Below are 16,307 nucleotides of genomic sequence, written 5' to 3'. Positions count from 1 at the left end.
TCAGCATGTGTTTAGTCGCTGTCAATAGCGTCTTCGCACCTGCCTAGCAAGACTTGACAGACTGGTGGGTGTGGTCTGTCCTAAAGGCAAAATGACCCCCTCAACCAAAATAAAAGCCATCTGGCTATACATAGGAGTCAGCCTTTCGCATTTCCCGGCGGTGTGATATACGCTTCTCCCATGCTTGGACAGTTGTAAAGCATCATAAATACCTTTCACGCACACACATGACCTGCGAGAGGTCAAGAAGGAAGAGATTGGAATTTGTGTCACTTTCAAGTTTTGTTGTTAGTAGTGTTGTTCCGATACTGTTTTTTGGCTCCCGACACCGATTCCGATATCCAGCTTTGCAGTATTGGCCGATGCCGATACCATACCGATACCTAAGGTTTCTCTTTCTCAGCATGAAAAAGCTGTTCTGCCATTGGTTCAGAGCATTCAAGGGCCAATAGGATATCTTAGATCGGCATGCACATATCAGTGAACGTCGTGCACGAGCAAGACACATGATTCTGCATCCAAAGTCCTATATTAGCATTGGAAATAATGGTATCGGCATGTTACTTGTTAGTACTCACCGATACCACTGTTTTAATGCAGTATCTTCTGTGTGACACACTTTCAAATGTAATTATTCCAGTTCATATAAAAAATAAATCTACTGAAAATCATATTTAAAATCATCCCTCAAAGGCTCATGCATTAAATTAATTACCAAAGACCAAAACGAAGGACATTTTTGCTATTATTCTAGTTAGTTTTAAGGCAGGTGATGTAATAAGGTCAAAGAAAGGTCAAGGGGGTGTAAAAAAAAGAAGTCAGAGTTCTGGTGGGGGTTACGGAAGGTCAAGATAAAGGCAACAAACAGCGCTGGACTATTTTAACGTGCGGCGGGATCGAATGCTTTAATTGCTGTCATCGAGTGGGTCCAAATCCGACCCGGCGACATAATGAACGTCTGTCAACAAACTCTGCATCGCACTCCAACAAGTGAACAGCTGAGCGTGAGAGCTGGCAGGGCGATATTATATTGCATGGCGACGATAGCAGGCAAACAAAAGATTCAGTTTGCCACAACAACATGTTTGCAGCAGAAAAACACATTTGGCTTTTTGAGGTGACGCAAACACCGTTCAAAGTGATGTGACATTTTACAGGTTTTCTTTATGAAACTTTGCTGTTCATTTATTAATTTTACATTTTATTAAAATGTTGTTTCCCCATTGAAATGAACAGAAATGCCAACGTACACAAAAAAGCAACAACAATTTTTTTGCAATTTTTTTTTTGCAAAATAGCACTCTATAAATTTCTAAGAAAAACAAAATAATGCGATGACATAAAGTAAAACAAATATGTAGTTCATTTATTTAAATATATATATTTAATTGCATATCGATTCAATGGACATTGTGCTGGTCCTGTTGTAATGTGTGCCTTGGCCACCTAGGGGCAGTGTAATATAGGCAAATAGTGGTGTGATTACCAATGTTATTACCAACTAAAACTAAAATTCAAAAAATTTGGTTAACGAAATCAAGTAAAAACGAAATCAAGTAAAACGAAAATGCTTAAAAAAATAAAAAATAAAAAATAAAATAAAAAAACTAACAAACTACATTTTATGTTTACAAAACTTACTAAAACTATAATTATTGCAAAAATGTTCTTAATTTTATTGTTTGGCAAATAATTTTTATTTTAATGCATGAGCCTTTGGGGATGATTTTAAATGTAATTTTAAGTCGATTTATTTTGATATTAAATGGAATAAGGACATTTAAAAGTGTGTCACACAGAAGTGATGTCATCGAGCAGCAGCCAATCGAAAAGCACCAAAAGATGATGTCACTCCCATGCCGTTTTATTTTTTATTTTTTAAATACTGCACACACGCAATACACTTTTTTTTTTTACTAAAACTAATACTGAAACTAACTAAAACTGAACTAAAACCAAGTATTTATTAAATAAACTAATAAAAACTAACAAAACCACCCTGAAAACAAACTACATAAAAAAAAAAACTCAAAACGAAATTTAAAAAAAACTCAAAACGAAAAAAAAAAAAAAAAAAAACTAATATGAAAATTGCAAAACTATAATTACCCTGCCAGCAAGTGACTCATATGAAAAATGTTTGAAAACATTTATGTTTCGAATATTAATCTTGAATTAATTGGATTTAATATTTAAATAATTTAATTAATTTATTTATTTTTTGCAAAGTTACACAAAAAAATTGCGTCCGTTTATAAAATGAAAATTGACTATGTAACTGACATGTTGCATAACGGTGTTTAAGAAAGACAAATTTGCTGACAGAAAGTGTTTATGTCTTGAGTACGTAGTTTTATCGTCGATTATGGTGGATCAAGTGAAGCTAGAAAGTGAGCTGAATGAATGAACAGCACTGGTGAGTCTCATTTTTTTTTATTGTGAGCCATTCGAAGATTTTCCACCGGATTGTGATCTTGACTTGAATGAGAATTTGTCAGCTTTGCTGCTTTTGGCTGTAACGTTATCTGCAGCATGAAATAAATATATATGAAAGAGCGCCTTTTTAGTTATTTATTTACATTTAAATATATTTATTTTTGCATTTATTTTTAGATTTTATTTATTTTCTGAGTCATTTTTATTTTTGTAATCATCTTTACTTTTCCATTTCCACTGATATTTATTTTTGTATTCAACTCATTCAATTCCAGCCATTTTCACTTGAAGCAACGCCCTTTGCTCCTGGCTGTTTCACTGGATTTTGACTGATCTATGTAAAAAGATGGAACCTACCAAAAGAAAGATTAGAGTCCCTTCTTTCATCAGAAAAAAAAAAAAGTATATTTGTATCAGTTTCTGTTTTGCAGCAATTAGCATTAGAATAGAGCTAAATTTCATCATTATTCAATATTGGCAAAAAGAGCTTGTTGCAACATGGCCCTGGTTGATCTCTTATACTCTGCTGCCACCTGCTGGCCATTTTTTTGCAATAACTGCCATTGCTTCAAGCCACCTCTTCATGTCAGAAGCTGCAACAAAACCAGTTTGCTTTTGCATTAAAAAAAAAAAAAGTATTTATACGTTTTTGGGTTTGAATGAGTTAAATTTTGAATTCTATTTTGTTATGTTTGTTTTGTTGTGTTTCTCTAAAGCGCTTTGTGACAGCTAAGGCTGTTTGAAATATAGATGGCTTGTCCATATCGATAATTGCGGCATCGTCATATCGTGAGATAATCGTTAGTGTGCCTTGTATGGCATATCGTCTCGTGAGGTTCCCACCCCAGCGATTGACGAGCCGAATGTGACAGGCGGCCGAATGTCGGCATGATCCGGAATAACCGGCCCACATGCTCAGCCAGATAAATCGGCTGTAATGTAGCATTTAGAGTCACATTACAGGCCCCGCCCCTTCACGCCTTCCCGCTCAATAACGAGATGATTGGCCGGCGCTGGCACATTGTCGCGCTTGACATTTATCATAGCTGCGGGGGTCGTGAACCCGGAGACGCTGAGCGGCGGGTTGAGTTCCAGCGAGCTCAACGCGTCTTTGTTCCAACATTTGGACGCGATACGAGCGACACGCACTCGCCGGGATTTCCCCAAACAATGAACACTTTAACCAGCAGATTTTCAACACGTTTATGATATTAAATACTAGTCCAGAGAAGAAAGATGGATGTCTTCCCTTGGACCAAGTCACGAGTTTTTTTTGGCTGAGGAAGCCAAAAGGGAACAAGGATTCTTTTTTTTTTTTTTTTTTTCTTTTTTTTTGATGGGCTAACTAGGCCACGTGGCATCATGGTTGCAAATGAGATAAGTGGGGCAACTGTACTTTACTAAGAAAAATTTAAAAAAAACATGAAATTGAGCATATCGTTAGCTTAATAGCGTGACCGCCTGCCTCATTTTTGAACATTTGCGGCAAACAAGAAAGAACACAACAAATGTGACAAACAATAAATCCAGTTGCCCTCAATTCAAACTTTGCAGATGAACATGACCTGGATGACCGAGAATCGACAGCAACATTCACAAAAAATAATATTTGTAGCAAGCACATTGCTACTTTTTCATATTGTGCCAGTAAGCAATTACACTATTAGGCTAGCGTATGAACGTTACGGTTCTAGCTGTTCTAGAATTGGATTTTGAACTCTTCTTCTGTTTCTTTACAACATCAAAAATGTTTAAACAACGTGACATGGTCAAAATGGGGGAGGGGGGGTGGGGACATTTATCTAGAAAAATAAAAGTACACTGGCTAGGGATCAGGCTGCCCCGTGAATAGTGAAAATCCATGTACAACTGCTCATTGAAATGCATTTGGGGTTAGCCCCCCCCCAAAAAAAGACTCTTAAAACTTTAAAAAAAAATACTGGAAAAAAAAAAAATGAGACCGCAGGTGCAAATTGCAAATATGCAGGCTCTACTATATTCAACCCCAAAAAATTTTAGATGATAAAAATTGTTCAAGTTCCACAATTGCAACTTTAGTCATTAAAAATTTTATTCATTTTTTAAATTATATTTTCTTTGTTTTTTTTTTTTTTTTAATAAATCAGGTTAATCCAAAATAAAATAGAAAATAAACATTTTAAAATGGCAATCATGTAGCTTTTCATTTCCACTAAGAAAAAAAAAAAAAGATCAGATACTGTACTAAAAAATATCCCGCAAAACAAATTCCATCCTGCAAAATCTAATGAATTATTTCATTTTTAAAAAATAGTTTTGAAACTCTGTATGGCAAAGCCATAACTACCATTTATTTAATTAATGTCGATTAATCAGAATTTTTTGTTTTTGGGTAAAAAATAAATAAATAAATAAATAAATAAATAAATAAATAAATCTTTTTTCAAAACCAGAACATTTCAAATCTGCAGTGCACAAACAAATTATGATTCAGTAACTGATTTGGCAGTAAGACTATGCCCTCAATTCGGCAAGTTTGTTCATATTTTTAAATGTATATATATATTTAATAATTATTTATTTATTTATTTATTTTTTTAGTAAGTCGGTTTAACCCCACAATACGTCAGGCGGGTTAATGGTGACCTTGCAGTTTTTATGCAAATTATGTATGTATGTTGAAAACACAAAAAGTCTCGGCTTAGGGGGACAAAGAATCTTCGGCCCCCGTTTAACTTTTTTTTTTTTTTTTTTTTTTTGCAAGTGATTTACGGCAGCGTGCTGATGTTAAACAAGTGTAAATCCTTATTTATTGACTTTGCTGGCGCTTTACGGCACCTTCCATTGCAGAATGTCCGTACCGTCTGCCCCGCTCGCCAATTTATGGCTTTATTACTTCTTTGTAGGAAAAGAGAAGAGGAAACATAATTGAAAGGAAGGCGAAGCCGAGTCATCGCCATGACATTTTTATGGCTTGCATTTTTTTATGGAGAAAGAAAAAAAAAAAAGATGAGATGCAATTTTCTGATGCGAGCGCTTAGCATTACCCTAGCGGAGGTCAGCGAGCGGCGAGGAGTCACGAGTTTGCGCTGGCGCTCATATTTTTTCTTGAACCCCCTCCACAGTGACAAGAAGCTCATTGTTTCCACGGAGATAAGGCTTCAGTGTGCACAGTAATGGGAATTAAGAAAGGGGGCATAAGTCACGTTGAAATTGGGTGACGGCAGATCAATAGATAGCGGCCGAAGCCTCGGGGGCCATTAGCCAAGACGAGACCCTTTGTTTGCGATGCGCTGGCGGCCAACGCCAATTAACCGTCCGCGCTAAGAATACATCGGGCTCGTAAACATGATTTGGTTCGGCCTGACCCCCGGGCCGCTCGAGTGTCAACGTGAGGTCACGAGCGTCATCTTTCGCTTGAACGGGCATCGGTGCAAAACCATTTGCATTTCATTTTGTTGTGAACTCATTCCTTGACATGTTGCTCATCTGGAAAATAAAAGCTCACTCAAGATTTCTCAAGGTTTTTTTTCAAGCGAGTGGCAAAATTCGGAGTTGTAAAAGCAATGGAATGACTGACAGTTGGCTGTAGGTGGCGCCGTTGCGTCGCTACTCAAGTTGAAGGCTCGTTGACTTGCAGTTACAAAACTGCACAGGTTAAGTAACTTTTTTACAGCTGAGGTTGCAAAAGTAGGCATATGCTCTACTTCCATACAAGTATTTTGTGTAAAAATATCACTGATGCAACTCCTTTATTATAATAATAATAATAATAATAATAACAATAACAATAATGTAGAAACTATTAAATGTACTAAAGTACAAAAGTAAAAAATGTTTTGGCAGTCTTTGGTTTACGTAAAGTTAGGAAACCAAACTTTGGCCCATGATTAATTTAAAAAATAAATTTTGGAAAAAAATTACAAAATGTAATTGTAAAAAAATGTAAATTGTAAAAAAAAATGTAAATGTAAAAAAAAAAAAAAAAAAAATCCCAAAACTTTTTTTTTTTAATAGACTTTTTTTGTATGAGTCTACCCCTACTTTTCATTGAAAATGCAGATTGGAGGTTTAGCAGATTTTTATTTTTATTTTTTTTAATCAATGGGGTTTACAGAAAAACATTTTTTTTTCCTTTCTCAATCTTCCTTATACCTTTCAATGGGTGACAATTATATTTTCACTATTTACAGGCCAGCACATATTTTGTCCATATTTCAAATGGCATTTTCGTCATACATCTGGCTAGGAACTGGCCGAGTACCATTGATGAAAAATTAAATCACTGAAGTTGCCCATCCATAAACTATCCAGTTAATTGCATAAAAACACGAGTTGTGTTCGAAAAACTCCATAGAACATAGAATTTTCCCTTTCCAAGTCATCCCCATCAAGTCGAGTGCACTCTTGCAGCCTTTTACTTGCTTTATATTTATGATCTAGTGCAAATTAGTATTGTAATTAATACAACTACTCACTTGCTTTTAGCCACCAGGAAGTACTGATATGGACTATTGTTGGCAAATATCAAAAGTTGATTTGCTCAAGTCTTCTTACTGCTCGACTACATTTTGACGCTCTCATTCTGGTGGTTTGCGATGAGCACGACAAAACGCTTCGACTGAAGACGCCCCGCGGCTGAGAGGGTGGAAACGTGTTTGCGCCCATCTTAACGGCACTCCGAGTGATTAGCCACAACATGTGACAAGTCCGATAACAACACCCCCCCAGCCCACTCCCGTTAAGTTGTTGGTGCAAATGCATATTGAGACCTTCCCCGCTTTTAAACGCGCACATCATCCGTGGTTGCCTTCGCATTATTGCCCGGTAAGCAACGGCGACTTCACATGTTAATGACTATATCACCATGATGGCGGCAATCGAGGCGTTTTCACTACTCATAAATTCCAAGCCAACGGGTTGCTATTAATTTATAAATTATGTAAAAAGGTTGCCATGAATCATTTAGCTCCATGCGTCGCATATTAAGCACTTGTTACAAGCGTATTTAGTGGCTAATGGCGGGAAACACATCATCTTCATTAATTGATGTTAGCTTGATGTGTACAAAAAATTCAATTTTCTGACAAAAAAATACACACATGAAATCAACTGAGGATGTTGGTTGATATGCTACAGCAACCCTTTACTGGTGAATTTTTGCCATTTGTGGCAGGATTCAGTCCCTAGCCGAGCAAATCAAGAAAATCCCGTTCGTAATTACCCATAGTGACCACAGGATGGCAGCAAAAACATATTTTTTTTTTGTATTAGAAACGACTGTAGCTGGACAAAGCTCCTCCCTTCTATTCAACATTGTTATTTTATTGCACAGCTTTTGGATGAACAATGAAAATTGAGCGCTGTCAGTCTATTGCAGCAATTATCTTGTATAATGTATTTAGAAAAAAATCCCCAAATTCACTTTTGAGGGTCTTTCACTGTATAATCCTTGTAGTGGCATCTTTTTTTTTTTTTTTTTTTTAACATTTGTGGACTTTCTGTCAGTGTTTAGAGATAGACCGATTATCGGCGTCGATATTCAACATTTTGACGAATACTGGCATCGGCCATTTTGAAGAATCACATGGCCGATAGTAGATCCTCTTTTTTTTTTTTATGTTAACTTCAGTGAACTAATTTATATTTATTTATTTCTTTTTAATTACATTTTCAGAGATGCTGCTGACCCTGTGACCTCTGTACCTTCTGTTTTTGTTTGAAATTAAAAACTACGATAAGTAAAAATGTAATACTTCAGATATTGTTGACATTTTGGAATACTTTGTTTTGTGTAGAAAACAATTGTTTTTGTTTTTTATTTAACTTTTGAAAACATGCTACTTAAAAAAAAAACTAACAAAAAAAAAAAAACAATATTTTACTCACCCTAAAAGTTGCTCAATAAACATATGCTTTAAAATAAAATAAAAAAAAAAAAAAAGAGCTGGAGTTTGTATTTAATAATTTGTATAACTAACAATCGGTATCAGTATCGGCCCTGAAAAGAAAATATATCGGTCTATCTCTACCAGTTTTTTTTTTTCCTGCCATTGCACATGTTAAACCATTGAATTTCCATTAAATATGGATGAGTTCTGGCCACATATTGAAATGAATAAGATATAAAACTGCCCATCACTCAAGAAGAAGTAGTTTCATGATTTTGCACTGATGTGAATGTACATGAATGTCTTTTTTTTTTTTTTGGTCCACCCCCTCCTCCACATTTCCCCTCTTGTCAGGCTGATACAAGTGTCAGGAACAAGGACTATATTTGCTTTGAAGAGCACTGTCAAATCAAACTGTCAGGCGCCACTCTGCAATCGGAGTCGGATGGCTCGCTCATCCGTCACTCAAGCACAGATGGGGAGAGACCGAAAGGCCCGATACTTACATGACATTTCATTTTGGGAGTGACTGACGGGCGCTCGTCACATCCAGACCTTTCAAAAAACTTTTTGACGCTGCTTGCTTTTTATAATGAAGATGAGAAGAGAGCATGTGTGGGAGTTAACAGGGATGAAAGTCGGATGCCACACACGTTGGGTACAATTGGGGACTCAGAGAGGGGAAAAAAAAAAAAAAACGGACTCGGGGCTCGCGTACAAATGTGGAGTGACATCTGGGGCCTAATTTTTTGAGCAGGCATCAAAATCCGGCCACGCATTTTGCTTTTTCTTTGGCATTTGTAAGTGAAGTGGGAAAAGAAATTTATAGCGGTTAAGGTACTGCAATGCCCTCACATATGGCAGGGACAGCTATCACCACTCTCATTATGTTTTTAAGACAATACAGTGTTTTTGTTTGTTTGTTTTTTGTTTTTAAACAGTGAAAGAAACAGTGAAGGTTCACATGTGTCAAAGTAGCAAAAATGTGAGCTTATAAAAACAGAGGCTCTTGAAATTCAAAAAAAAAAAAAAAAAAATGCTCCCCACATACCGGAACATCCCCCAGTGGTAGGGAGCAAATTTCTCCGCAGGGTGGCTCACTACGGCGAGAGGCTCAACCTGAGGATAGCGCCGCACTTTGGTGACGTCATGCAGGTAACCTGAGGAGGCAAGTGGACATCTTCTTGTATGGACAACCTGGGAAGTGAAGAAGAAAACAACATCACGTTATCATCATTTTGGACTTTTATTTATTTATTTATTTAATGATAGATATATATATATATATATATATATATATATATATATACATATATATATATATATATATATACATATACATACATACACATATATATATATATATATATATATATATATATATATATATATATATATATATATATATATATATATATATATAAATAATAAACAACAAATTAAAATGAAATGGACTTCGACTATTTTTTTTCCCTCTCTTACAAGATTTTCATCCACTATTATTGGATACCCCCCACCCCCATTTGTGTATTTTTTTTTCCCCCTCTAGTATTTTTTTTTTAGCGTTGACTATCCATTTTAGATAAGACAACACTGCCCTCTTCTGTTTGTGAACTTCTACTACATTACAAACACCACTTAATATTATTGCCTTTTTTTCTCTTATACGTTTTTTTATTCACTATTATTGGATTACCCCCCTCCCCCACCCAACCCCCAAATTTGTGTATTTTTCCCCCTCTAGTATTTGTTTAGCGTTGACTTTCTGACATGGAATTCAGGACCGCCATTTTAGATAGGATAACACTGCCCTCTTCTGTTTGAGAACTTGTACTACAACAACACAAACGTCACTTAATATTATTCTTACAGGAAATTTGTCATTATACAAAACAATATACCAATACCATATAGGTGATCATATCAATAACAACAACAACAATAAATAAATTATGGTCATATTATGGAACGATTGTGCTGGGGCTTTGAATTAAGGATGAGCTTCCGAGAGGTCATGTGACAGCGCAGTCAAAGGTTTTCAGGTTGGCATTGCCAGCAGAAAAGAAGGGGAGCAAAGCCCGGAGCACACGAAGGAGAGGTTTGCTAACTTTTTTCTTCTTTTTAAATCATCATTACGATAAAGAATGCTTTCAGCCATTTTGTGCGTCTTTCGGGGACTAATCCTGACCCGATCTTTTTTTTTTTTTTTTTCCTTCAAAACCTCAAGTATTGTCCTGCTTTTTAACATAACGTTATTTTCTTCAATTCGTTACAGTTCTAACGCAGCGTGAGATGTCATAAAGTCGGCTTTAGTCAAAACAAAAATAAAGACGTCTACTTCGAAAGCGGTGCCAAGCTAGTTACAGATCTGCTAATGACGTCACTCGTCCGCGTCCAGTGTCGATAAGCCGCGCATGCGTAGCACGGTCTGTAGAAGTGGTGACGTCACTGTCATACGACTCTACTCGCGTTTTACGGTCCTGTGACGTCATTTCGGTGAAGGGTCGCGGAACTTGGCGCAGCCGGGCCAGTCTATTGTCAAAACTTGTAAGTGGTCGTCTGTCTCGACATGGCCTTCCGCGACGTGTCGAAAGAAGCACTGATTGGGACGCTCACGCTAGGACTTGTTTTTATCGCGGGATATTTGTTCGGTAGGACGACACTTGTTTTTGTATTCATTTTTAAATATCACGATTCCGAGCGATCTAGGGCACTTGCCAGTTAAATTGTTGCCCTACATAATTTACCTTCATTTGTAGCAACGTGTTATTTATATGCAGTATACTGTTGCTAACGAGTAAGTTCACAACTTTTTTTTTTTTTTTTATCCAACTGTTGAATCAGAATCTTAAAAACAATTGAAGTAACGTTGCACCGGTTTTAAGATATTTGTCATTAGAATGAATGGAGATGAGTGGGAGATACCATTTGTGGTGTTTGGGAGGGAGGAGTTACAGGTGATTTCAACTATGCAAATAGATTTCATTAAAAATATAAATGAAATCTCAATAATAAAATATAGTCCTGCACAATATGTCAAATAAAACATACATTTGATATATTTAATTGAATATGGACTGATAAAGTACTAAAATATACAAACTACATACAATAATTTTAATGGCTTGAATTTAAAATGAAGCCAAGTACGATAAACAAATAGAAAACAAATATATAGTGTCAAATATATTTGAATGTTTAGATGAACTAACAAAACAGTTTAATTTGACAACAGATTAATATTTCGGAACATAGATATTTGTGCATATTTATTCATACAATATGGCTTGAATTTAAAGGGATACTTGACTCATTGAGCCATTTTCAGCAGTAAAAATGTAATATTTTGTCTATAATTAATGTGGTAATGTCATTTTTCATGTACAATTAATACCTTTAAAAAGTGTTTTTTCTACTTGCTGTCGACTGATGAAGATCACTTGTGCTGAGGAAGTAGGTAACAACCAATCACGGCTCAGTTTGCAGACCAACCCCAGAAAACAGGTGAGTCATGATTGGTCATTACCTGCTTCCTCAGCACAGGTGATATCATCAGTCGACAGCAAGAGGGAAAAATTGTTTTTAGAGGTATTAATTGTACATAAAAAATAAGTTATCGAATTAATTCTGGACAAAATGTGAACTGTTAACTGCTGAAAATCGTTCAATGAGTCAAACTGTCAAAGTATCTCTAAAATGAAGCAAACTAATGCTTGGGGTAAAACCTACTTAAGTAGAAGTTGTTGTTTTTTTTAACGTGAAAAGTTGCGAGTTTAAAGAAACATGGCAATTTTTATTTTAAAAGTCTAATATTCATTTGTTTACATTTGTACTGTACTTAAAATATTGAAAAGTAGCCGCATAGGATACGCTATACTCAAGTACTCGTGTATGTCAAATTCAAACAGATCTAGATGACTATAAATAGGTGAAGCAATGAATGTCAAATGCGTAAATGTACTGTACAATTCAACATACTTAAAGTAAAACAAGAAAAATTAAAAGGCGCAAATAAAATACAGAATTGCAGTCAATTGAAATGTTTGAGTAATGGCCTATATGACTGGTTGAACATTCCACGTTATATAAAAACGTGCTGACTAGAGGTTACCTAACCTAATAAACGTGTGCAAAGTCCACTTGAGCTGCACCATTGCAATAAAGAAAACAACGCCATCGCGTCTTTCCTACAGGACAGAAAAGGAAAACTTTCATCATGAATTTGTCCAAAAGTCACGGCAAGGAGCAACACAACCCGCTGATGCAGTACGTCCTGCGGCACTCCATGAGGGAGCATCCCGCCTTGGCCAAGCTCAGACTGGTAACGTACCTATTCAATAATTCAATAATAATAAATAAAAAAAATGCATGCATTTGCATTTTTTTCACATCAGAGGACACTTGAGCACGACGGGAACGCCATGATGGTCTCGTGCGAGCAGTCGCAGTTCATGGCCAATTTGGCGCGACTCATCAAGTCCAAGAAGGTCATCGAGATCGGTAACGTCACGGGTTGTTGTTCGGAAAAAACTTCTGGCACAAAAAAAAAAAGGGGGGGGGGGGGGGGTGCAATGCTTGGCTGCAACCGGCAGGTGGTGCTGTTGCATCCACCATTCACGTTAGCCACCGAAAATTAAATTTTCTTGTCATATTTACTTGAACAAAATTCAAACTGTTCATGTTCTAAAATCTGCATGCATTAATTAGAAATTCAATAATACATTAATATTTAATTGTATTTATTATATACATATATAATTTATTATAATCAATAAATTAATAAATTTCTTTACTTATCTTTTTAATTAATACATATTTACTTGCACAAAATTCAAACTGTTGATGTTATAAATGAAGTGAGTGTGGGGAAAAAAATATTCTGATTTGAATAAAAATACCTTTTAAAAAAATAAATAAAAAATCTCGTAATACCAACTTCATTGTCGGAAAAATTACAATATTTTTCCCCCATGTACTATTGACTTCATCCGTTAAAAAAAATCTGCCTGCATTAATTAGAAATTCAATAACATTATTAATAATTTAATTGTATTTATTATATACATATATAATATAATATATAATTTAATATTATAATAAATTACGGTAATAAATTCCTTAACTTATCTTTATAATTAATGCATATTTACTTGCACAAAATTCAAACTGTTCATGTTATAAATGAAGTGTTTATGTGAGAAAAAAAAAAAATCTGATTCGAGTAAAAATAGCTTTAAAAAATCTCATGATACCAACTTCATTATTGGAAAAATTACAACTTTTTTTTCCATGTACTATTGACTTCATGCCCTGCGATTGGCTGGCAACCAGTCCAGGGTGTCCCCTGCCTACTGCCCAGAGCCAGCTGAGATAGGCGCCAGCAGCCCCCGCGACCCTTGTGAGGAATAAGCGGTCAAGAAAATGGATGGATGGATGGATATTGACTTCATTCTTTAAAAAAATAAAAAAAAATCTGCATGCATTAACTAGAAATTCAATAATATAATCAATAATATATTAATAAATTTCTTAACTTATATTTAATGAATGCATATTTGTACAAAATTCAAACTGTTCATGTTATAAATGAAGTGTTTTAGTATGTGGTTTATTTTATTCCAATACAATTCTAATTTGAGTAAAAATATCTTTTAAAAAACAAAAAAAAACTTAATGTACTATTGGACTTCATCCTTAAAAAAAATTAAATAAATAAATAAATTCTGATAATAGCGATTGTAAACTTTTTAAAATGTCAACTTTATTCTCAAATTTAGCCCACTCAACCATTTATTCTGCTGGGTTCATTTTTTTAAGGGAATCAAAATAAAAACCTAACAAAACACAAAAATAAAACATTTTTTACCATCATTTCTGTTCTTTTTTTTTTGCCAGCCAGAAACCTGCAATAAGTGCTTGAATGTATTTGTATGAATAAGCTTGAAGTGTATTTTGTTTTTGTTTTTTTGTGTGCAGGAGTGTACACGGGTTACAACACGCTGAGCATGGCGCTGGCGTTGCCCGACGACGGCGTGGTGGTGGCATGCGACATCAACGAGAAATATGCCGACATGGGAAAACCCTTCTGGAAAGAGGTACGAAAGGAGAAAAAAAATGAAAATCAAAATGAATACTGGCCGGTGTGGTAGTCTTTGGGATATCTTTCAAGGTACCTTTCTGGGATGTTTTGGCGGAAGGTGAAGACCGCCATCTTGGGAACTAAGCTCCATCTTTTTCTTTTTTTGTAACTTAGTTTGTATTGTTTTGTCTTTTTTTTTTTTTTCGAAAGTGAATTCATTTGCGGTCAAACACATTGCCTCCTAATTGTATTGCAAGTTGTTGAGCACATATTTTTCACGACTTTCTTGCCAGGCAGGAGTGGAGAAGAAAATTGATCTCCGCATTCAGCCAGCATTGGACACACTTGGTAAACTTTACAGTGCACATCAATTCATGCATGATGTCGTTTACATGACGATTGGAGGGCCTGGCTAATAAATTGACTTGTTACTATGTCAAAAAGCAGTCATCTTCTGTGTACAATTATGTATTTATAACCATTATCTTCCCCATCGCTGTACCTGAAGTTTGTGTTGTCTTCGGCTCATGTTTGTCTGGACACATTTTTTAGTAGCAGTTATGCGAGTGGAGGCATGATGACATCATTAATGCTTTGCCAAGCTAGCGCGCCGGGATATTAAGAACGCGAGCTTATTGTGTCATTACTGTAGGTTTTATTTTGTACGATCCTCTCCAGTGATATTTTTTGTCAGTTTTGAAGGGCGGGAACGAATTAATCTAACTTCTATTCATTTCAATGGGGAACGATGATTTGATGTAAGAGCAATTTGAGTTACAAACATGATGGTGGAACAAATTCAACTAGTAAAATCAAGGTACCACCATTCGCTTAAGACATCTTGTGATTATTATTAGATTTTTAAGTCTTATTTTTACTATATTTAGATTGCTAGGTTTTTTTTTGTATTATTTTTTTTTATCATTTTTGTATCATTATTGCATGATCTTTTTTATTATTTTGTATTATGTTGCATTATTATTTTTGTATTATTGTATTATCATTTTTGTATTATTTTTTAAGTATTATTTTGTAGTATTATTTATTGTATTATGATTTTTGTATTATTTATTATATTATGATTTTTGCATTATTATTATTATGTTATTATAATTATTAATTATTAATGTATTATTAGTATTGTATTATTATTATTGTATTATTATTATTCCTCCTCCAGAGGCGCTTTTGGCTGCCGGCGAGGCCGAGACGTTTGACTTTGTGTTTATAGACGCCGAGAAAGTCAACTACGATCCGTACTACGAAAAGTCTCTGCAGCTCATCAGGAAAGGCGGCATCATTGCCATTGACAACGCAAGTTTTTGTTTCGCCCTTCCCAACAACACTTACGTTCAATGTTGTTGACATTTGCGCTCATATTATTATTATTATTTTTTTTTTTGCGCGCGCAACAGGTGCTGTGGGGCGGCCGGGTGCTGCAACCCGCCGCGGACGACCTGGACACGCTGGCCATCGACAGGCTCAACAAGAAGCTGCACCGGGACGCTCGCGTCAGCCTCAGCATGCTCACCGTCGGCGACGGACTCACGCTGGCCTTCAAGTTGTAGGGAGGTGGCAGGGCCACCAGGGGGCGACCATGTGCTCTTTGGTTTTTACTCACAAACAATAAACAATATTTACAAACATTCCAATGTATATAAATAAAACTGCTCTATACACGATTGTTCTTGCAAACATCCGGGCATTTCAGCAATGCAAATGTTTCCTTTCCACGGCATATTGTATATTATCCTGTGATTATCAGACAAACCAATTGGTATCGTCGTCAAAAGACATTCCATCACATTTGATATCAAAACAATCCTCACAAAATCAAATAAATTACAACAATCCAAAATGCAATGCTTTTCAACTGTTCAACGAATAAACATTGATGTTTGAGGGCGGGAAAAAAAATCCTG

The 16,307-nt window shown here is 35.6% G+C and overlaps 2 protein-coding genes across 6 annotated transcripts in view; one reads left to right on the top strand and one right to left on the bottom strand.

The window, feature by feature from the left end:
- LOC144005465 (uncharacterized) overlaps positions 1–16,307 on the bottom strand; it is a 237,300-nt gene that overhangs the window by 220,556 nt on the left and 437 nt on the right. For all 3 annotated transcript variants that reach the window (XM_077503672.1, XM_077503673.1, XM_077503671.1), the window contains exon 2: positions 9,358–9,503. In XM_077503672.1, coding sequence (XP_077359798.1) covers positions 9,358–9,503 — 146 coding nt within the window. The remainder of the gene's footprint in view (positions 1–9,357; positions 9,504–16,307) is intronic.
- On the top strand, positions 10,714–16,067 carry LOC144005464 (catechol O-methyltransferase domain-containing protein 1-like). Of its 3 annotated transcripts, none has more exons than XM_077503670.1 (7): positions 10,714–10,853; positions 12,500–12,627; positions 12,701–12,806; positions 14,283–14,401; positions 14,679–14,733; positions 15,566–15,699; positions 15,801–16,067. In XM_077503670.1, the coding sequence occupies exons 2-7, from the start codon at positions 12,523–12,525 to the stop codon at positions 15,951–15,953; spliced, it is 672 nt and encodes a 223-aa protein (XP_077359796.1). In that variant the 5' UTR covers positions 10,714–10,853; positions 12,500–12,522; the 3' UTR covers positions 15,954–16,067. The 3 variants fall into 3 exon arrangements, with proteins under 3 accessions (XP_077359796.1, XP_077359795.1, XP_077359794.1); XM_077503669.1 differs by having other exon boundaries at positions 10,808–10,957; positions 15,617–15,699; XM_077503668.1 differs by having other exon boundaries at positions 10,808–10,957.

This window comes from Festucalex cinctus, chromosome 17 (genome assembly GCF_051991245.1).
Source record: "Festucalex cinctus isolate MCC-2025b chromosome 17, RoL_Fcin_1.0, whole genome shotgun sequence".
In the NCBI taxonomy this organism is placed as follows: domain Eukaryota; kingdom Metazoa; phylum Chordata; class Actinopteri; order Syngnathiformes; family Syngnathidae; genus Festucalex; species Festucalex cinctus.
The sequence above is the reverse complement of the archived record's forward strand: the minus strand, read 5'-3'. Positions and strand labels throughout refer to the sequence as shown.